This window comes from Arvicanthis niloticus, chromosome 1 (genome assembly GCF_011762505.2).
Source record: "Arvicanthis niloticus isolate mArvNil1 chromosome 1, mArvNil1.pat.X, whole genome shotgun sequence".
NCBI lineage: Eukaryota > Metazoa > Chordata > Mammalia > Rodentia > Muridae > Arvicanthis > Arvicanthis niloticus.
In genome coordinates this window covers 146,140,883-146,164,232 of record NC_047658.1, presented here as the reverse complement: position 1 = coordinate 146,164,232, position 23,350 = coordinate 146,140,883, and the positions used below count along the sequence as shown (strand labels likewise).

Here is a 23,350-nt window from a genome sequence, read left to right as displayed (position 1 = left end):
AGAAATAATATTGAGAGGTGCAATGGGAAAATTAAGTACAATATAAATATAGACATATGCAAATTATACCTGATTTCTCAATGGAGATTCTAAAATGGAGAAGGGGCTGAGCAGATGTTCTGCAGAGACTAAGAGACCAAAGATATGTCAAGAGTTCTAGATTTAGAAAAATTTTCAGTCACCAAACAAACAAAATCAGTTTATTCTATGATAAAGTTTAACTCAAACACTATCTATATACAAATCCAGTCTTACAGGTGATACTAGAAAGAAAATTATAGCCCTAGGAAGTTAACTATACCCATGAAAATATATAACCCCACACCAGATAAACTAAAATAAATAAAGAACCTTAGCTCCTTCTACATACATACCATGAACAACACCACCCAAAACAATACAATAACAAGAATTAACAATCATTGGTCACTGATATCTCTCAATATTAACGGATTCTACCCTCCCACAAAAGACTTAGACTAACACAATGAATGAAAAAGCAGGATCTATCCTTCTTCAGGGGCATACAATAAACACACTTTATCATCAAAGACAGTCATTGCTTTGGAGTGTATGGTTGGAAAATTATTTTCCAAGCAAAGGGACCTAAGAAACAAGCTGGTATAGACATTCTATTCTCTAACAAATAGATTTCTGCGGGTAAGGTGGCTGGGAACACTGAGAGTTCCTCCAGGGGGAAGTTAGGTGCTGTGCCTGTGGCTACAGTGGCTCATTAAAGGCCTCCTCTATGTTTCCTCATGCCATAGCCCCAATGACAAGAGAAAGTCTTTGAGTTTTACAGGCTTTATTTTCATGACGTATAGTAGTTGTCTCTGGATGTGCATCCCCCTGAAACTCAAGGCAGACCTGAATTAAATAGGGAGGAAGGGGGGAGGGGCTGGGGAAGAATGCTAAATTGGCTCCACCCTCTGGCCTTCAGGCAACTCATTAGTACGTAATTTCTCTAGGGCCTGAGGCCTGTTCTTCCTGACTGATGGCCATAGACCTCTCTGTTGGAGCAGCTGTGGAGGGCTGAAGCTAAATGAAAAGAACCATGGCCAGGAGCAGACCTGAACTCCTGTTATCCAATAAGGGTCCAGGGTTCCAGGCTTATGCTCTACCAAGCCCCCAGCTGCTTCTCAAACCCCACCACCCCACAGACTTTCAATGGATATGAGGATAGACACATCATATTCATTTAAGGAATTATACACCAAGACCATATTTTATTTTTTTTAACTATAATGGTCCAAACACAAGAATATCTTCTTTGTAAAAGAAAATTACTAAAGTTTAAATAACACATCAATACTAACACATTGGTAGTAGGAGACTTTAATATCCAACTCGTCTGAACTAATTGGCCATCAGGATGAAAACTAAGTAGAAAATAGTGTAGCTAAGAAATGTTACAATAGAAACAATCTAGAGAGATATCTACAGAACATTTACCTAACACACAAAAGACTATGCCTTCTTCTCAGCACCCCATAGAAATTTCTCCAAAATTGAGCACATACTAGTTTATACAGCAAGTCTCAAAAGGTACCAAAAACATTAAAATTAACCAAGAACACTACAGATTAAAGCTTGGTTTCAACAGCAGCACAAAAACTAGAAATCCTACAAACTTATAAAAACTGAAAAACTCTCTTCCTATTGAAATGTGTGACTTTGAGACATTCTTAGGAAAATGGATGGAACTAGAAAACACCATCCTGAGTGACATACCCTGGTCAAAAAAGAACACACATGGTATACACTCACTGATAAGTGGATATTAGCCAAAAAGCTCAAAATATCCAAGATACAATTCATAGACCACTTGAAGCTCAAGAAGAAGGAAGACAAAAGTATGTATGTTTCAGTCCTTCTTAGAAAAGGGAACAAAATACTCATGGGAGGAAATAGGGAGACAAATTATGGAGCAGAGACTGAAGGAAAGCCATCCAGAGACTGCCCTACCTGGAGATCCATCCCATATGTCGTCCCCAAAAGCAGATACTACTGTGGATGCCAAAAAGTGCTTTCTGACAGGAACCTGATATGTCTGTTACCTGAGAGACTCTGCCAGAGCTTGGCAAATACAGAGGCAGATGCTTGCAGCCAACTCTTGGACTGAGCACAGGGGCCCTAATGGAGAAGTTAGAGAAAGGATTGAAGTACTTGAAGGGGTTTACAATCCCATAGGACAAACAACAATATCTATCAAACAACCAGTCCCAGAGACTAAACCACCAACCAAGGACTGGACATGGAGGAACCTAGGGCTCCAGCCACATATGTAGCAGAGGATGGCCTTGTTGGGCATCAATGTGAGGAGAGGCCCTTGGTCCTGTGAAGGCTCAATGCCCCATTGTAGCAGAAAGACAGAGCAGGGCAGTGGGAGTGGGTGGGTGGGTTGGGGAGCACCCACAGAGAAGCAGGGGGAGGATCAATGGGATAAGGGGTTTCAGAGGGGAGAACCAGGAAAGGGTATAACATTTGAAATGTACATAAAGAAAATGTCTAATAAAAAAAAGACAACTGTGTAAAAGAGAGAGAGAGAGAGAGAGAGAGAGAGAGAGAGAGAGAGAGAGAGAGAAATTAAAGGCTTGTGAGGTATTGATAAAAATCCATGCACTAAATACCTAAATGTATGGAACACAATGAAGACTAAGATGAAATATCATAGCACTAAGTGCCTATAGAAAAAATGGAGTGTTTTCCCACTAGCAATTGGGCAGTACATCTGAAAGCTATAAAACAAGAAAAGTATTAAAGTAAGAAAAGAAAGTATTCAAACCCCCAAAGAATAGTTGGCATGAAATAATAATAAAACTGAGGGCTGAAATTAATAAAATGAAAACAAAGATATTAATACAAAGAAACAATAAAACAGAGTTGGTTCTTTGAAAAAATCAACAACATAAAAACCATGGTACAAACTAATTAAAAGGAACAGAGAAAATATCTAAATTAACAAATTCAGAAATGAGAAGGGCGACATAAAAACAGACAGCAAGGAAATTCAAAGACTCAACAGGTCATACTTTAAAAACCTGTTCTCCACAAAATTTCTTGATATACATCACTTACTGAAGTAAAATTGAGATCATATAAACAGTGTACATAAACCTATAACCCGTAAAGCAATAGAGGCAGTCCTTAAAAAGTTTTTAGCACAGAATTTTACAAGGATTTCAAAGAAAATTAATGACAATACTCCTCAAATTATTACATAAAATAGAAATAGAAGGAACTTCATAAAATTTATGTTATGCAGCCACACTCACCCTGTTATCAAAACCACACAAAGATTTAACAAATAGTTTTACATGACAATTTCCTTAGTTAACAAAAATGTAAAAATACTCAATGAGATATTTACAACATTTATCCAAGATCAAATCAAGATCATTCACTGTTATGAATGGCTGCATACTAGAGATATAAATATAGTTCAACATACATATATCAGACAAAATAATCCACCCTACAAACTAATAGAAAAAATTTTAGAATTATCCCATTAGATTCTAGAAAAGTCTTTGACAAAAAACAACACCCTTCAATGATTAAAGTCTTGGAGAGAATAGAGATCCAATTTATATACCTAAACATAAATGAAATTTATATCAAGACTATAGCTATCCTCAAATTAAAGGGAGGGAATATCGGGGAAATCCCACTAGAATCAGGAACTAGATCTAGACACAATGATAAAATAAGTGAAGGAAATCAAGTGGCTATATATTGGAAAAGAATAAGTTTATATTTATTTGCAGTTGATATGATAGGATGCATAAGGAACACCAAATATTCTACAAGGTAACTCCTAATCTAATAAACTCATTCAGGGAAGTGGGTAAATATGAGATTAACTTGAAAAAAAATCAATAACCCTCCTTCATACAAGTGAAAATGGAATGAGAAAGAAATCAGGGAAACAATATCATTCACTATAACTACAAACAATATAAAAACTTTGGGCTAACCCTATTCGAGTAAATACAAAATTTGTATGATAAACTTCATGTCTTTGAGGAAAGAAATAGAAGATATTAGAACATCAAAAGATCTCCCACAATTACAGATTGCTAGAAATAACATAGTAAAAATGAGTAATCTACAAAAAACAATCTACAAATTCAATGTAATCTCCATCAAAATTTCAACACAACTCTTCTCAGCCCTTAAAAGTACAATTACCAACTTCATATTGAGAAACATAAAGCCTCTGATAGCTAAAATAATCCTGAAAATAGAACTTCCAATGGTATCACCGTTCATTATTTCAAGAGGTAATACAGAGAAATATTAAATAAAACATATAATAATTACATAAACAGACATGTTGATCCTTAATAAATGATGTTGGTCTAACTGGCTGCCAGACCATAGAAGAATGCAAATAGATTCATATTTATGAGCTTACAAAAATGCACTTACAAGTACACCAAATAGCTCACCATTTTGGAAGGTAAAACCATGCAAGAATCTTGGTAATATAGACCAGGTTGAGACTCAGAGACTCAGTGGGCACACACCTAAGAATTAGGTGACTCCCCACTTCCTATCAGATTCCTGGCCTGGACCATGTGCCATACTTCTCAAGTAGGCACATAACAGAGTTCTCCATGCTAATGAGGTCCAGAAGGCTTAGTCAATAAACTTCCCTTCCCAGACACTCCTTCCTGCAAAAGTTATTTAATCTCATATCCACTCTGAGAAATGGGTACCAAACAGCATATATCTATTCCCCACAATGAACAGTCAATAAACAGTTTAGAACCATGAACTGTGTCTTTCATCAAGTTCTGCCCTGGGGAGCCTTGGAGAAGTTTTTCACTTTCAGAACCTCAACTCAATTCTCCAGTAGAAGGCCTCTCTGTGCTCCCAGCCACAACTGCCACCAAGCTAAGTATAGTCACCACTGGAACAAGTCTGAGCTTCTCTTTCCCAAGGCCCCAGACTAGACACTGTCCACAGTCTGTGGGTCCCTACTGTTCCAGTTCTTCTGCTACTCCCACCTGCACCTGCACATCCAAGAGTGAGAGAATTCACTAGTTCCCAGATTTTTTGCATCTCAGACTGTGCTTTGTCACCCAAGAATGGTGTCTTGGTGCTTCCCTCTAGCCCAGCACCTGGCCTGGCAGTGGTGTGGGAATAGCACAGACAAACACCCCATGTTCTATCTCCACAAGAGGCCATGCCTAGCAGTAGGATAGATGTGAACCCACATCACCATACAACCAGAAACAGTAAACGTGATAGAAAAAGAAATAGGGAATACCCTCTAATGCCTTGGCAGAGGACACACTTTCCTAAAGAGAACATTGGTATTACAGGCATGAGTACTGACAATAAATGAGACCTCATGAAAGTAAAAAGCTTCTTTAAGACAAAGGGCATGGTCAATAGGACAAAATGGCAGCCATCCAAACAGGAAAAAAAAAATTTTTCACAAACTTCACACCTGACAAAGGACTAATACTTAAACTATATAAACAAAGACTAGATATCAACAAACCAAATAATGAAATTATTTTTAAAAACTGTACAGATGTAAACAAAGAAATTTCAGTACAGGAGTCTTAAATGGTAGCGAAACACTTTAAAAAATAGAAATGTTCAACGTAGTTATCCAGCAGGAAAATGCAAATCAAGACTACTCTGAGATTCCACCTTACAACTGTCAGAATAGGTAAGATCAATTGCGTAAGTGACAGTTCATGCTGGCCAGGATATGAACCAATGGGAATGCTCCTGTATTGCTGTTGGGAGTGCAAACTTACACAGGAAGATAATTCAACTGAAATAAATAGAGCAGTTCCTCAGAAAACTTGAATCGATCTCTTTCAAGACTCAGATTTTCCACTTTTAGTCATATACCTATAAGATGATCCATCCTAGCACAAGGGCTGTTGGTCAATTGCATTCATAGTGGCTTCATTCAGAATATCCAGAAATGGGAAACAATCTAGATGCCCCTCAACTAAGAAAGGGATTTTTAAAATGTGGTACATTTACAGAGTGGGGTATCAATCAGATATTACAAACATGACATTATGAAATTTTTAGGCAAATGGATAGAACTAGAAAAAAATCATCCTGAGTGAGGTAACCCAGACCCAGAAAGACAAACATGGTATGTACTAACTTACATGTATATTAGCTATTAAGTAAATGATAATCATGCCACAATCCACAAATCATGACAGGTTAAATAACAAGGGGGAATAAACAAGAGTTTAGGGGAAGAGATGACTGGAATTGGCTAGTCTTTCCATATGTTTGTGAAAATCTAGTGCAATAGAAACAACATGGAATCTAAAAGGGGGAGTCTAGAAAGGATTCCTAGTATTAGGAGATAAGGGATTAGACATTTTTTTGCCACCAGACAAGGATTCCAGTAGTGGGAGTAGGATACTAACCCAGGCATATAACCTTCAAACTACAATTTGTCCTTCCTGGAAAATATTCTAGAGTAATGGAACCTCAGAACTTGTGAGACTAACCAACCATTTACTGGTGTAAATTGAGTCCCATGCCAAGTCAGAGGGTATAGACTGGACAGTGTGTAGGTGTAGATGGCCAAAACTGAATGTTGAACATCCTAGGTACCCATAGTAGAGATGAACCCAGCTGGCAAAAAAAGAAATCAATTAAATTGTTTTAAATTATATTCAACTATATTAGTACCCAGTATAGTTATCATCAGAGAGGATTTCTAAGGCAGTGGATCAGGGCAGATGCAGAGATGCAAACCCACAAATAATGTAGAGCTTAGGAACACTACAAGAGAAGGTGAGGTAAGGTTGTTGGAGACAGAGGGGATGAAGATAACAGGAGGACATGACACACAGAATCAACTGAGTAGGGCTCATAGGTACTTACAGAGATAGTAGATGCAATCTCAGAGCCTGCATGGGTCTGCACCAGGTACTCTGAAAATACATTATGGCTGATTGGCGTGGTCTAGTGGGACCTCTAACAATGGGAGTGGGGTATGACTCCGTTTTCCCTGCTCTTCTTAGTAAGAACTTTTCTTCTTACTAAGTTTCCTCACTCTGCTTTGATATGAGGGCTTATGACTAATCTTATTAGATTTTGTTGTGACATGTTCAGTTGATAATCTTAGGAGGGAACATTTTTTATGAACATTACCAAATAAATAACCCCCCAAAAAGACAAAAAATGTATTATTTATTTATTTACTTTGTGAAGGTTTATTTATTTATTTTGTGAACAGGGCAGTGGTCTTCGGTAAAGGGGAGCTTAGTGAGTCGAATGGGAGGGGTAGAGGGAGGGGAGGATCTCATCAGGATGTATTGTATGAAAGAGAATAAATAAGAAAAAAATAGTAACAGGGATTCTATTGCTTCCTATCCTGGTTGATTAGTTCCTTTCCTTCAACAGTCTCCCTTCTGTTTGTCTATTTGCACATGTCTTTATATACATAAACTCTGAGTGTGAGGGCAAAGAATTCCATCTATAGCATTTAAGACCTTAATTATGTTCATGAGGAAAAATAAGAACAATTTGTCTTTCTAGACCTTGCTTGTTTACCAGCACGAATGACTTCCTGTTTGCTTCACATAGAAAACAAGTCTCCATTTGAAATCATGACCCATGTGACCAATGAAAATCTGTTGAAAAACTAGAGCAGCAGGTGATGGGACAAACCTGCAGGAAAAGAGAAAAGAGTCAGAAGCATTAGCACTAAATGCTTAATGCCAACTTCAAATGTCACTGAAGGCACCTTACTCACACCACTGTGGCTAGTATCAGACTCCTCCCTGCTCCTTGCATGATTTGTTTCTTGAAATGTTCTACTGCTTTTGTACTTCCTCCATGGAGTAAAGTGTATATAATATTTAGCACTCTGATATATTTGTACATTGCTTTTTCTGTTGTGTATTGTTTGCAGGGAACAATGGTAATGACATCACTGACATCAGTGCTGTATGACAGTAAGGAGTTCCCCAACCCAGAGACGTTTGACCCTGGCCACTTTCTAGATGGGAATGGAAACTTTAAGAAAAGTGACTACTTCATGCCTTTCTCAGCAGGTAATAGAAACTCATTCCCAGGGCTCCAGTGACATGAGGAACTGTGGGGACTAGTACAGTGGCTCCCAATTGTGGGTAGACTTGGGATTTGTGCATGATTAGCAGAATTACTCCCAATGTCTGTACACTATCTTTGATAATGATGACAGGTTTTCCTTGACAGAATCAAATAAGGATTCGCTGTGGTCGTGCTTTCCTAGCCATCTTAGTGGTTATACATTTGCAATTTTCCTTTATGTACATCTTGGGGATGCAAAAGACATTATCCTTGAGAATAAACACCACTTAGCCTGTGATCAATCACCACTAAGATAAAGACTGAACCACAATTTGAATATACATCTTTGTTGTGTCACTCTCCTTCAGGCTCAGCTACACAGAAAAAATTAAAAAGTTAAAAAATAAAATAAATAAAATTAAAAACACCAAAAATGCTCCAGTACGCATAAAGTCCATGCAGGGACGTAGATGGCAACCAGGCTGATACAGTTGGACTTGTGTGGAGAGCATTACATATCGCTGAACAAGTGTGCTGCTTGGGAGAATCTTCCACAAGTTTTACAATCTAGTATCTCAAATTTAAAATAAAAAATTTAATCAACATTATAATTGAGAAATTCCTTCCTGTTACAAAGAATATGAGACAGCAGGAAAAAATAATAATATTTTTAGGTATCATTTTTGATTGTTTTAGTTTCATATGAGTGTACAAGGGCTTTGATAAAAACTAACACAATATTTCTACACAACCGTCACATGTTCATAACATACGATCAGCACAATTTTTTCCACCTTCACACACCTTTTTAAAACTACTGAGTGCACTATGTCCTGTTATATGTTTATTTGTTTAGTGATAACCTCTGGAGAATAAGTAACTCACATATGGCTCGAATCAATGAATAAAATTGGCTTTCTGTCTCTTAGTAACCTGAAGCTGCCAGTAACTCTGCATTAGGAATGAGGCTTTATGAGCACATCCCCAGTCATTGCTGGAACTTTGGCTGGTGTCTGACATTCTTACAAAGGCAATAAAGGCCATGATAGATGACTCAGCAATCAAGAGAACATGCAGCTCTTGTCATAAGCCTGCCTGCCTACCTACCTTGCACCTACCTTGGGTGCTAACAATCATTTGTATTTCCGGTTCCAGGAGACCTTGAGGAGTCTTATGATCTCCCTAAATAGCTAGCTTTGACATTCACTCACTCACATATTCAAATGTAATACACATTTATTTATATAAAAGAAGATAATGAAACACAGATAGACAATACTTTCTAGGTCCAGATGTAAGAAACTTCCAGCTTACTATGAGACTGTGGAAACCTTGTGATTGTGGCAGAAGACTTTGCTGGGATCATGGGCTTCCCTGGTGCTCCACCAATGAGGACAATTTTTTGGATATCACATTTACTTAGCTAAAATGTTGACATGGATTCATGTCCATTCATCAAGTGATTTTGATAACAAACTTGTAAGTTGACTCCTTCAGCCTGTTTGCTTTTCTGTTAATACCATACTGATTTTATTACTTCATCTTCTTAGTACAATTTGGATTCAGTTATAGTTATATCTCTGTACATTTTTGTCATTCAGGATTATTTCAGCTATCATATCTTTTTTGTGTTTCTTCTATATAAAGCTGAAAATTCTTCATTGTGTTGGGACTTTAATCTCTAAATTGCTTTTGGTAAGATAAGCATTTTTCACTCTATTAATTCTGTGGATCTGTGAATATTGGGGATCTTTCCATCTTCTGATTTATTCTTCAATTTATTTCTTCAATATCTTAGATCTTTTTCTTTAAGTCTTTCACTAGTTTGTTCAGAGGTACCCTAATATGTTTTTTGTTGTTAATATTGTTGGTCTGACTTCTCTCAGTATTGTTCTCATTTGTACATAAAAAAGCCTATTGATATTTATGTGCTGATTTTGTATCCTGATACTTTCCTTTCCTTAAAGAAATAGCTGTTCCAGTTACCTAGTAGATATTTTAGGGTTTTGTAGATACAATCTTATCACCTGCAATTAAGGATATTTTGAAATATTCCTTTCCTAGCTGGATTGCCTTGCTTTCCTTCAGTTGTCTCATTACCCTAGCGTAGACTCAAATGCTATATTGAATAAATATGGAGATAGTGGACATTCTTTTCTTGTTCCTGATTTTAGTAAAAATGCTTTAAGACTTTCATTTTAGGTTGATTTGGACTGTGGGTTTTCTCTAAAATAAGTTTTATTATATTGAGTGAATTCCTTCTATTTCTAAGCTCTCCAGGATTTTCTCATGAAGGAATGCTGTGTTTCAGCAAATGCCTCTTCTAATGAGATGATCACAGTGTTCTTATAATTTAGTATGCTTATATTGTGGATCACATTGTTTTATATATGTCAAACCATCCCTTCATCTCTGGGATGAAAGCTACTTGATAATCTTATTGAATATTCTGTGTTATGTTAGCAAGTATTTTAACTGAGAATTGTTACATCTATGATTGTCAGGCAATTTATTTTGTAATTCTCTTTTATATTTGTGTCTTTAATTGGTTTAGGCATCCGGGTCATTGTGACCTCATGACATAAATTAGGCAGTTCCTTTTGTTTCTATTTTGAAAAATAATGTTGGAATTATTGGCTTTAATTTTCACTGAAACTGGTAGAATTCTTGGCATCTGTATTTGCCAAGCTCTGGCAGAGCCTTCTCAGGATACAACTATATCAGGCTCCTGTCAACAACATTTTGGCATCAGCAATAGTGTCTAGGTTTGGTGTCTACATATGGGATGAATTCCCAGGTGGGTCAGCCTCTGGATGGCCTTTCCTTCAGTCTCTGCTACATTCTTTGTCCTTGTATTTCCTTTAGACAGGAGCAATTCTGAGTTTAAAAATTGAGATGGGTGGGTGGCACCAACCCTTTACTGGGGGCCATGTTTAACCTCTGGATGTGGTCTTTTCAGGTTCTCTCTCCACTTTGTTGACTATTTCAGCTAATGACATCACTGTTAGGTCCTGGGAGCCTCTTGCTTTCCTGGCAAATGAGACTTGCTGGTAGCTGCCCCCCCCCGTTCCCCAACCCCCACTGTTATACAACTCTTCAGTTTCCTGATCCTCTGTACATCAACCCTAACTTCTCTCATACCTCATCTTGCCTTCTTCTCCCTCCACTGCCTCTCTCTCTCCTAAGTCCCTCCTTCCATCTACTTCCCACAATTATTTTGTTCCTCCTTCTAAGTAGGGTTTAAGCAAGCACATTTTGGTCTTCCTCCTTCTTGAGCTTCATATGGTCTTGGAATTGTATGGTTGGTATTCTGAGCCTCATGTGTTGTATCTCCTTATCAGTGAATACATATCAAGTGTGTTCTTTGGTGACTGGGTTACCTCACTCAGGATGATATTTTCTAGTTACATCCATTTTCCTGTGAAATTCATGAACTCATTGTTTTTAATATCTGAGTAGTACTCCATTGCATAAATGTACAGCATTTTGGGTATCTATTCCTCTGTTGAAGGACATCTGGGTTCTTTCCAGCTTCTGGCTATTATAAATAAGGCTGCTATGTACATAGTGAAACATGTGTCCTTGTCATATTGGAACATATTTTGAGTATATGCCCAGGAGTGGTATAGCTGGGTCCTCAGGTAGTACTGTCCAATTTTCTGTGGAACTGCCAGAATGATTTCCAGAGTGGTTGTACCAGCTTGCAATTCCATCAACAATGGAGGAGTGTACCTCTTTCTCCACATCCTCTTCAGCATCTCATCTGAGTTTTCATGTTAGCCATTTTGACTGATGGGAAATGTAATCTCAGTGTCATTTTGATTTGCATTTTCCTGATGACTAAGGATTTTGAACATTTATTTAGGTGCTTCTCAGCTATTGAAGATTGCTCAGTTAGAATTATTTTTAGCTCTGTACTCCATTTTCAACAGGATTATTTGGTTCTCTGGATTTTAACTTCTTAAATTCTTTGTATATATTGGATATTACTCCTCCATCAGATGGAGGATTGGTAAAGATCTTTTCCCAATTTGCCATTTGTCCTGATGACAGTGTCCTTTGCCTTAGAGAAGTTTTTCAGTTTTATAAAATCCCATTTGTATATAGTTGATCTTAGAGACAGGGCCATTGGTGTTTTTTTCTGTTCAAGAAAATTTCCTCTGTGTCAATGTTTTCAAAGATTTTTCCCACTTGTTCTTCTAATAAATTCAATGCATCTAGTTTATGTGGAGGTCTTTGATCCACAGAACTTGAGCTTTCTACAAAGATACAAGATTGAACAATTTACATTCTTTTTTTTTTTATTTTGGAAAAAGATTAGTTTTTTTAATCATTCCATTCTTTTACATCTCAAATGATATCTCACTTCCTGATTACCTCTTCACAAACCTACTATCCCCCATCCACCCTCTCTCCCCTCCCCTTTGCCTCCATGTGGGTGCTCTCTCCAACCCTCTTCTACCCCACTCCCACTTCTCCAGTGTCCTTCTATACTGGGGCATCAGACCTCCACAGGACCAAGATACTTTCCATCCACTGCTGTCAGGCAAGGCCATTCTCTGCTACATATGTATCTGGAGTCATATAACCTTCCCTGTACACTCCTTGATTGGTGGTCTAGTCTCTGGAAGCACTGAGTCGTCTGGCCAGCTGAAGTTGTTCATCCTCTGGGGTTGCAATTCCCTCCAGCCCCTTCCTTTTTTTCAGACAGCTCTCTCAAGTGTAGTAGCAGTTGAACCTGCACCATTTGTTGAAAATGCTGTTATTTTTCCACTGGATGGTTTTGACTTCTTTATCAAAGATTAGGTGAATATAAATATGTTGGTTTAATTGTGGGTCTTCAGTTCTATTCCATTGATCTACTTATCTGTCTCAGTAACAATACCATGCAGGTATTATTTTATTAACTATATAGAGCTAGAGGTCAGGGATGATGATTCCCCAGAAGTTCTCTTATTGTTGAAAATAGTTTTCACTATCCTGATTCCAAATAAATTTAAAAATTGCTCTTTTCATTTCTGTGAAGAATTGAGTTGGACTTTTGACAGGAATTGAATTGAATCTGTAGATTGCTTTTGATAAGATGCCAATTTTTACTATGTTAATCCTGCTGATCCATGAATATAACAGATCATTCTATACTCTGAGGACTTCTTAAATTTCTTAAATTTCTTTCCATCTATTATTTATCGTAGGGCTAGATTTGCAGAAAGATATTATTTAAATTTTTTCATGGACTATCTTGGTTTCTCTATCTATGGTAATTGAGAATTTTGCTGGGTATAGTAGCTTTGGCTGGTATTTTTGTTCTTTTAGGATCTGTATGATATTTGCACAGGATCTTCTAGCTTTTAGAGACTCAGTTGAGATGTCTCATGTAATTCTGATAGTTCTGCCTTCATATGTTATTTGACATTTTTTGCTTATCACTTTTAATATTCTTTCTTTGTTCAGTGTATGAGTTGTTTTGATTATTATGGGATGGGTGGAGTTTCTTTTCTGGTCCAATGTATTTGGGGTTCTGTAGGCTTCTTGTTTAGATGTTTAGAGGCATCTCTTTCTTTAGGTTAGGGATGTTTTCTACTATAATTTTGTTGGAGATATTTACTGGCCCTTTAAGTTGGGAATCTTCTCTCTCCTCTATACCTATTATTCTTAGGTTTGATCTTTTCATTGTGTTCTGGATTTCCTGGATGTTTTGGGTTAGGAGCTATTTGCATTTTGAATTTTCTTTGACTGTTGTGTCAATATTTTCTATGGTATCTTCTACAGCTCAAGATTTTCCTATCTTCTGTATTCTGTTCATGATGCTTGCATTTTGACTCCTGATTTCTTTCCTTGGTTTTCTGTCTCCAGGGTTGTCTCCCTTTGTGTTTTTTTATTGTTTCTATTTCCATTTTTAGATCCTGGATGGTTTTGTTAAATTTGTTTTTCTGTTTGTTGTGTTTTCCTGTGTTTCATTAAGGGATTATGAGTTTCTTCTTCAAGGTCTTCTATCTGTTTACCTATGTTTTTTTGTATTTCTTTAAGAAAATTATTTATGTCCTTCTTAAAGTCCTCTATCATCATCATGAAATGTGAATCTAGATAAGGATCTTGCTATTCACGTGAGTTGAGATTCCAGGGCTCCCTGTGGTAGATGAACTGGGTTCTGAGGATGCTAAGTAGCCTTGGTTTCTGTTGCTTATGTTCTTGCACTTGCTGCTCTCAAATTGGTTATCTCTGGTGTTAACTGGTCTTGTTGTCTCTGATTGGAGCTTGTCCCTTGTGTGAGCCTGTGGTTCTATGAGCTTAGGTGTGTCAGCACTCATGGGGGCAAGTTATTTCCAGGTGGGATTGGGGTGTGGAGGACTGTGTCACAGGGTCGGCTCCTTGAGACAGATAGAAACTGGCTGGATCTGGGGGTTCCTGGTTCCTCTGGGCCCTGGGCAGGTGCCTCTTGGGACAGGTATTAGGGTGGTAGTAGTGGTCTCACCTGTGAGGTTAGAAATGTCATAGCTCTTGGGGAACAATTTATAACTGGGCAGGAATGAGTTGGGGAGAATTGTGGCACTGGGTCAGCTTTCAGGCACAGATAGAAACCTGAAGCTAGAATATATTTTTTAACATCATATGTTAGCAGAGAAAATATGTCTCAGCTTTGTGCCTTTGCGTAAGTAGTTATCCATTCAACCATCAATACATTTTACCACTCATCCAATAACTCATTCAAATTTATTTTCTTAAGCCAGTTACAACACAGTGCCTCTTGAACTCATTGATGTACAAGGCATAGTTACCTTCTTTCACTCTTTATTTCCCATAGGAAAACGGATGTGTGTGGGAGAGAGCCTTGCCCGCATGGAACTGTTTCTATTCCTGACCACTATTTTACAGAATTTCAAACTTAAATCTCTGGTTGACCCAGCGGACATCGATATAACACCAGTATATTCTGGATTTTCTTCAGTGCCTCCCACTTACCAGATGTGTTTCATCCCTGTCTAATGAAGAGCAGGAAACAGAAATGAAGACGAGGAAAGCTTGTGCTATGCTGTTTTCTGAAATATCCCACAAAAACCTCTATTAACCACTGTCCCACTAACGCAACTTTATACTTATTTTTTCTTGCAGATTCTGTTCTATAATTGCCCAAGTATATCAGTTCCCCATTATACAGTTTCTGAAGTCGATGTAAAAGATCCTGAGGGAAAAAAGTTCACTGCAAATAAAAGGTTTCTACTGTGATTACCTGTTTCTGAACTCATTTTGGGAGCTCCTAAAGGACAAAAATCAAAGATTGAGCTCTGATGCCTTACACCTTTACACACACACACACACACACACACACACACACAGAGAGAGAGAGAGAGAGAGAGAGAGAAAGAGAGAGAGAGAGAGAAATACACAGACAGACAGACACACATGCACACAGCCTATACTCTTCCTCTGTTAATACATATGAAAAAGAAATTATTGGTAAGAAAGATATGACAAATCTTTTTAGCTAAGAATCACCTAAAGTTACCGGAAGTATTTACTTTTGAAACTGAGAAACTGTAATCAGGAGTAGCTTCAAGAGGTACAGAAACAAGGGTGGAATACACTCTCAGGGTGATGCCATTCCTTCTTTGTTGTTACCCAGATCAAAATTAAAACATTTTAAATTTGTTTAAAAAATGCTCAACTCACAGACCACATGAAGCTCATGAAGAAGGAAGACCAAGTAGGGATGCCTCAGTCCTCCTTAGAAGGAGTAACAAAAATACTCAAGAGAGCAAATATGGAAACAAAACGTGGGACAGAAACTGAAGGAGGAGCCATCTGGAGACCATTCCACCTGAGTATCCATCCCATGTATAGTCACCTAAGCTAGACATTGATGTGGATGGCTGGAAGTGTATGCTGACAAGAACATGATATAGCTGTCTCCTTAGAGGTCTGCCAGAGACTAACACATTCAGAGGACGATGCTCACAGCTAACCACTGATATAATCAAAGGTTTCCTAATGGAGAAGTTAAAGAGAAGACTGAAGGAGCAGAAAGGGTTTGTGACCCCATGAGGAGAGCAACAATACCAATCATTCACAGCTCCCCAGGGTCTAAACCACCATCCTGGGAGAACATAGGGAGGGACCCATGACTCCAGCTGTATATGTAGGGGAGGATGGCCTTGTCGGACATAGGTGGGAGAGGAGATTCTTGGTCCCATGAAGGACAAACACAGAGTATGTGTGGGGGGAATGTGAAGCTGGGGAGGGGGGAGTGGGGGTAGGGGTAGGTGGGGGCACAGCCTCATAGAAGCATGAGGAGCAGGCATGGGATAGGAGGTTTCTGGGTGGTGGGGTGAAGTGGGGTAAGAGGATAAAATCTGAAATGTAAATAAAATACCCAATAAAAAATAAAATAAAAAATGCAAAAGCATTTTAAATTGGTCTTCCATCTTAAACCTTAGTAAGTGTTCTGCTTTCATATTGCTTTCCTTGTCTCTAAACTCCTCTCTCCAGTCCAGCAAGAGTAACAGCCACAAGAAACTTTACGTTTTGTCATTGTTGATTGCTATAATCCCTGTCCACAGCATCAAATGTTATTAAATGAGAATACATTGACAAAGTCAAATCCATTAGAAAGAGAAAGAGCTATGAAGTCAGCACAGTTGCTTAACACAGTTCCAAAAAAGATTGAACAGATTGAAAAGTTTTGAAGAGATTGATACAATCTTTGCCCTTCTATCTCTATCTTTTGGATTCTGCTCTCTGTATGTTGCATGCTTGGCAACTTTCTGCATTATGATTTTGTGTCTTTTTCTGAGAAAATTATATCTGAAACTTTTTAGGAAAATTCAAAAATTACATTATCTGGCCAATATGTAGAAGTCTTCTTTATGACTTGGAGATCATTAAGCACAGATAAGCACATAGCAAAATGAGGCCATTACTCCAGGAATCTTCTTTGGGTATCTCCATCCAAGCAAACTCAAACAGTATAATTGGTGCATGGTAAACAGAGACCATTAACAAACTGTGACTGTCCAGAAAAATGGGTTACAGATTGATAAGATTGATAGATTCTCTCTCTCTCTCTCTCTCTCTCTCTCTCTCTCTCTCTCTCTCTCTCTCTCCCTCCTTCTCTCTTGTTCAGAGCTCTTTGAGAATGTAGTTAAAAGATAAGGGTTCATGTAGGATACACTCATGAAGGAATAAAACTCAGTAAATAATATAGATTGACTAAAACTTTTGCTTACTTTATAGAGTAGATGAAACATATAGAAAAAGAAGTTAGGTATTAGAATTTTCTAATTATAAAAGACTGGTTCAGATATATTCTGTTTGTTTGGAGTGCTTTAAAACCTCAAACATTTCCACCCAAGGTGCGTAGAGTGCAGGAAATAGTCAAACTCAGGGTCAAAATCAATCAAATAGAAACAAAGAGAATAAATGATTCAAAGAATCAACAAAACCCAAAGCTGATTTGTTGAGAAAAATCAACAAGATAGATAAACCCCTATCCAAACTAACTAAAGGGTACAAAAATAGTATCCAAATTAACCAAATTAGTAATGAAATGGGAGACATAACAACAGAAAAATGAGGACACTAAAAAAACCATCAGATCCTACTATAAAAGCCTATACTCAAAACTGGAAAATGTAGATGAAATGAATGATTTTTCTAGAGAGATACTATGTACCAAAGTTAAATCAAGAGCACATCAATTATTTCAACAGTCCCATATCCCCTAAGGAAACAGAAATGGTAATTAAAAACCTCATAGAGGAAAAAAAAAAGCCTAGGGCATGATGGCTTTATGGCAGAATTTTGATAGACCTTCAAAGAAAAGCTAATACCAATACTTCTCAAACTATTCCACAAAATAGAAACAGAAGAAACTCTACCTAATTCATTCTATGAAGCCACAGTTACTCTGATACCACAATGACACAAGGACCCAAGAATGAAACAGAACTTCAGGCCAATTTCTCTTATGAATACTAATATAAAAATACTAATAAAATTCTCCCCAACTGAATCTGATAACTCATTAAACCAATTATTTACCTTGATTAAGTTGTCCTTCTTCTAGGGACGGAGGGATGTGTCAATATATGAAAATCCATCAATATAGGAAACTATAATACCCGTGATACAAATCACGGATTATATGAAGCTCAAGAGAAAGGAAGACCATGTAGTGGATGCTTCAGTCCTACTTAGAAGGAGAACAAAATAATCAAAGGAAGTAGTGGGTGGGAGGGACTTGGGAGGAAGAGAAGAGGAGGAGGGGAAAAAGAGGGGAAGAATCCAGTATAGGAGGAGATGGATGAGATGTTCAGAGGGTCAGGAAATTGACCAGAGGTGTGTAGAAATGGGGGATGGGGAGCTGAGTGTAGCAAGCAAGAAGTCCCAGATGCTAGGAAATCAAGAGCCTCCCAGGACTCCATGGGGTAACATTAGCTGAAATACCACACAAATGGGAGGGAAAGCCTGTCAAGATTATATCCAGAGATTAGGCACGGCCCCCTGGTTGAGGGATGTGGCCACCCACCAAAATTTTAACCCCAAATTGGTCCTGTCTAAAGGAAATACAGGGACAAAGAGTGGAAAAAAGACTGAAGGAAAGACCATCCAGAGACAGCCCCACCTGGGGATCTATCCCACATGCAGACACAAAACACAGACACTATTGTAGACACCCAGAAGTGCTTGTTGACAGGAGCCTGATACAGCAGCTGCCTGAGAGGCTGTGCCAGATCAACCAATACAGATGCAGTTGCTCTCAGCCAGCTATCAGACTGAGCCAAAGGACCCCAATGGAGGAGCTAGGGGAAGAACAGAAAGAGCTAAAGGGGCCTTATCTGGCATCAATAGGAGGGGAGGGCCTTGGTCCTGTGAACAAGGCTTGATGATGCCCCAGTGTAGAGGAATGCTAGGCAAGAGAGGCTAGAGTGGGTGGGTGAGAGGAGGAGAACTCTCATAGAAGCACTAATGTAAATGAATGGATATTTTCTATATCCATTCTCTGAGTGAGGAACATCTGAGTTGTTTCCAGCTTCTGCGTATTACAAATAAGGCTGCTAAGAACATAGTGGAAGGAAATTGGCAACATACAGATTGGGGAAAAAAAAAACTTCACTTACCCTATATCTGACAGAGGGATAATATGTTTATTAGACAAAGAACATAAAAAGGTAGACTTCATAACCCAACTAAAAAATAAGATACAGAGCTAAAAAATAATTCACAACAGATGACTCTTGAATAGCCAAGAATGACATTGGCCAAGGACAAGGAAATGGACTGCAGACAGGAATCCAACAATAGGCTAGAACAAAGAAGTAATTTCAAGCAGGAATCTAAATATTAGGCTAAAACAAAGAAGTAATTACTGGCATGGCAATGACTTTAGGCTAGGACAGGCAAGTAGGCTCAGATATTTTGGTCATCCTGATAAGCCCTTAGAAACAGTGATCATGGGAGTGATCACAGGACATTGTTTATTACCTTGCTTGTTCTTTGACTACTTGTGTTTATTGTCTTGCTTGTTCCTTCAACTATTTGCATCTATTGTATTGCTAATTCTTCAACCTAGAACAGACCTTAATACTTGTAAATATTTAAAATGGCATAAAAGCAGATTGGGAAAAAAATAAAAACAACAAAAAGAAAAATGATTAAAGTCCTTACTCATTACAGAATTGCAAACCAAATCAGCCATGAGATTCTTCCTTACACTAATCAAAAAGGCTAAAATCAAAAACTCAATTGACAGCACATGCTTGCAAGAATGCGGATAAAGAGAAACACTCCTTGATTGCTGGTGGGAACACATACTGGTGCAATAACTCTATAAATAAATCTGGCTGTTCCTCAAAAATTTGGAAATAGTTCTAAATGAAGAGCACCTATACCATTCTGGACATATACATAAAAAATGCCTTACCATACTACAAGGACTAGTGTTCCACTATGTTCTTAGCAGCCTTATTTGTAATAGGCAGAAGCTGGAAATGACTCAGATGTTCCTCACTCAGAGAATGGATATAGAAAATATCCATTCACTTACATTTACATATTGAAATACTCTTCAGCTTTTAACAAAAAGGACATCACACATTTTGGAGGCAAATGGATGGAACTAGAAAATATCATCCTGATCGAAGTAACTCAGACCCCAAATGACATACATGGTTGTTGGGCCTTGGACGAGGTAACTCCATTTAACCTGTTACCTTCAGTCACATAGGACACAGGTAGAGGGCGTGATTAACAAGTCTCTACCTCCAGAGATTTAAATATTAATGAATTATCAAAAGGCCAGGGGCGTAGCTAATTAAGTTATTCCCTCCCCTTTTTCCTTCCCTATAAAATGAGAGTCCCCTGGCCTTTGGCGGGGGAAGCACGTATCACTTGCGTCCATTCACCATGCCATGAACAATAAAAGCTTTGGAAAATCAGACTCCACGTGTCCATGGTCTCTCCGCCTGATTCCCAGCTTTTGGAACCCTGGAACCTTGCCGATGCAGCCGCCCGCCCACCGACAGCTGCGTGAATGTGGGATCTTCCGGGAAGCCCTGATGCCGGACCGCCCTGAGACTCTGCCGCTGGACTCCCTCCCCCCCACCCCCACCCCCCACCCCCGCCCTCGAGATTTCTTCCCCACACATGGTATGTACTCACTGATAAGTGTGTATTAGACAAAATATGTAGGATACAGCCCAAATAACTTAAAACGTTTAACAATATCCAAGTAAGAATGCTTCAATCCCACTTAGAATGGGGAACAAAATACTCAAGAAAGACAGAGGGTGGGAGAGGGGAAAGGAAGCAAAAAAAGGAACAGGAGTAGGTATGGGGTGGAAACTGGAGAGAAGTCCAGAGGGCAAAAAGATGAATGGAAACATGCAACCCCAGGGAGTGGGAGCTGGGAGTTTCTCTACTAAGTACCAGGGACCTGGGAGGTGAGAGACTCTCAGGTCTCAATTTGGGTGACCTTAGCAACAATGCCCAGCAATGTCAAGAGGGAGCTCGAAGAGTCCACCTCCAGTAGATAGACAGGGCCTCAAGTGGAGGAACATAGTTACCAAGCCAGAGTCAAAATTTCTGACCCAGAATTGTTCTTGTCTAAAAGAACTACAAGGACAAATATTGAAATAGACAGAAAGAAAAGAGATCCAGTGTCTGGTGCAATTTATGATCCATCTCCTGGGGACAGAGTGCATCAAGGCTTGACACTATTACTGATGCTATGATGTGCTTATAGACAGGAGCCTAGCATGGCTGTCATTGGTAAGGCCATCCCTGCAGCTGACTGAGACAGCTATTTACACTTAGCCATTTAAGTTTGGGACACCTCTGATTGAATTAGGGGAAGGATTGAAGAAGCTGAAGAGGAGGATGACCCTGTAGCAAGACCAGCATTCTCAGTTAACCCTGAACCCTGAGAGCTCCCCACCCCCACCCCCACAGTGACTGAGCTACAACCAGGCAGGATACAGGGACTGTCTAAAGGCCCTGGCACATATATAGCAGAGGACTACCTGGTCTGGCCTCAGTGGGAGAGGATATGCTTAATCCTAAGGAGACTTGAGGACCCAGGGATGGAAGATGCCTGGTGGGTGGGGAGAATCTCTTTGAAGTCAAGGGAGAAGAGGAAATCAATGAGGAAATTTGGGAAGAGGGACCCAGCTGGGAGGTAATGGCAGTAATGTAAACAAATGAAGTACCTTAAACAAACAAACCAACCAACCAACCAACAAACAAGATCTACAGGCAACTAAGGAGTTCTGGGAGTGGAGAGCATGCTCCAGGGGGTAGTTCACAGATTGGTTAGCAAATATTACATAACTAGCTCAGAAACATATATAAAAACCTATATAATACAAAATTTGCAGGTGCTGTTATATCTTATGAAGTACATGTGTATATACAAATATGTAAGAATCATTAATGAAAAAAGACAAAATACACGAAAAAATCACTAATTTTATATGTGAGTTTAGAGAGCTCCAGTATCAACCAGCCTAACAAACAAGACCACTGGTGTAATAATAACCTGAGTATTCTGGGTGTAACAAACCACTTTCTGAGTGGATTAAAGGTCCTATGTACAAGATAGAACTCATACCTAGAACTATTACTAGGAGCAAGACCTGTAGATACTGGGGAAGAGCCGTCTACTACTATTTTAAAAAGGCATAGTACTTAACAGACTCTTAAAGAAGCAAGTCAATTTTATTTAAAAAATAAGCAAACAAAAATCATTGAATGACAATTAATACAGTGACCCGCAAGTATTCAGGATAAAGAAACTAAGAGATTGCAGTTTCTAGTTCTGAGTCGGACATTTTTTTTTCACATCCTCACATTTCAAGGGTCAGGAATCACTATAAAATATGAATCTATACCACTACTGGGCATATAATGAAAAGCTGCTCCAACATATACCAAGGACACATTCTCCACTATGGTCATAGCAGTCTTGTTTATAATAGCCAGAAGTTGAACTACATTCACTTCTAACTCATCTCTCCTTTTATTTATTCCTGATCCATCTCCACCATCTTTGCCTTAATTCTAGTTTTATTTTACATTTTTGTTTAATACCACATGAATTTTGACATTCACTGTCATTTATTGTGGGTGTGGGTCTCTCTACTGGAAAGTAGTCTACCTACCAAAGCTTTAGTCTTTAAGATAACTAACTCTCCTACCTTTAGAAGTCATCATCTGACCCTCAGTTCAGGATTGCAGTTCACATACCCTTTTGCTCTCCAGACCGGTTTGTTCTCAATCAGGTCTTGTGGAGAAAGCACAACTTCTTTGGGTTTTTGAAGGCAGTGGTTCTCTCATATAAAGAAGACACAATAGTAGGAAATAGGATTCAGATGATAAAATGATCTTGTGATTACTATCCCTGAATCAATTTAAATGATGGATTACATGTTTCATTTCCCTTGCATATCTGAAATAAAACAGATTTGATCATGGTGGATGATCATATAGAGGTCATCTTGAATTCAACTTGAAAATATTTTATTCAGAATTCTTACATGTTTGTTAATAATAGAGATTAGCTTATACTTTTCTCTTTTTTTCCTTTGGTCTTTGTCTGATTTGGTTTATCAGGGTAATATTGGATTCATACAAACAACTCAAAAATTGTCCTTCCTTGCCATTTTATGAAGTAACATGAGAAGAATTGATGTTATCTTTTCTCAAAAGCTCTTGTAGAATTCTACATTGAAACTGTCTGGCACTAGGCTTTTTGAAGTTGTGGAAATTTTGATTACTGCTTTTATTTCATTGATTCTTATATATC

At 38.4% G+C, this 23,350-nt stretch overlaps 1 protein-coding gene across 3 annotated transcripts in view; it reads left to right on the top strand.

The window, feature by feature from the left end:
- The window catches only part of LOC117704125 (cytochrome P450 2C40-like), a 50,994-nt gene extending 35,715 nt beyond the window's left edge, over positions 1–15,279 (top strand). For 2 of the 3 annotated variants that reach the window (XM_076920453.1, XM_034496169.2), the window contains 2 exons: positions 7,913–8,054; positions 14,858–15,279. In XM_076920453.1, coding sequence (XP_076776568.1) covers positions 7,913–8,054; positions 14,858–15,039 — 324 coding nt within the window. In that variant the 3' untranslated portion in view covers positions 15,040–15,279. The remainder of the gene's footprint in view (positions 1–7,912; positions 8,055–14,857) is intronic. The other variant, XM_076920445.1, reaches the window with a different exon arrangement.
- Positions 15,280–23,350: the final 8,071 nt, after the last annotated feature.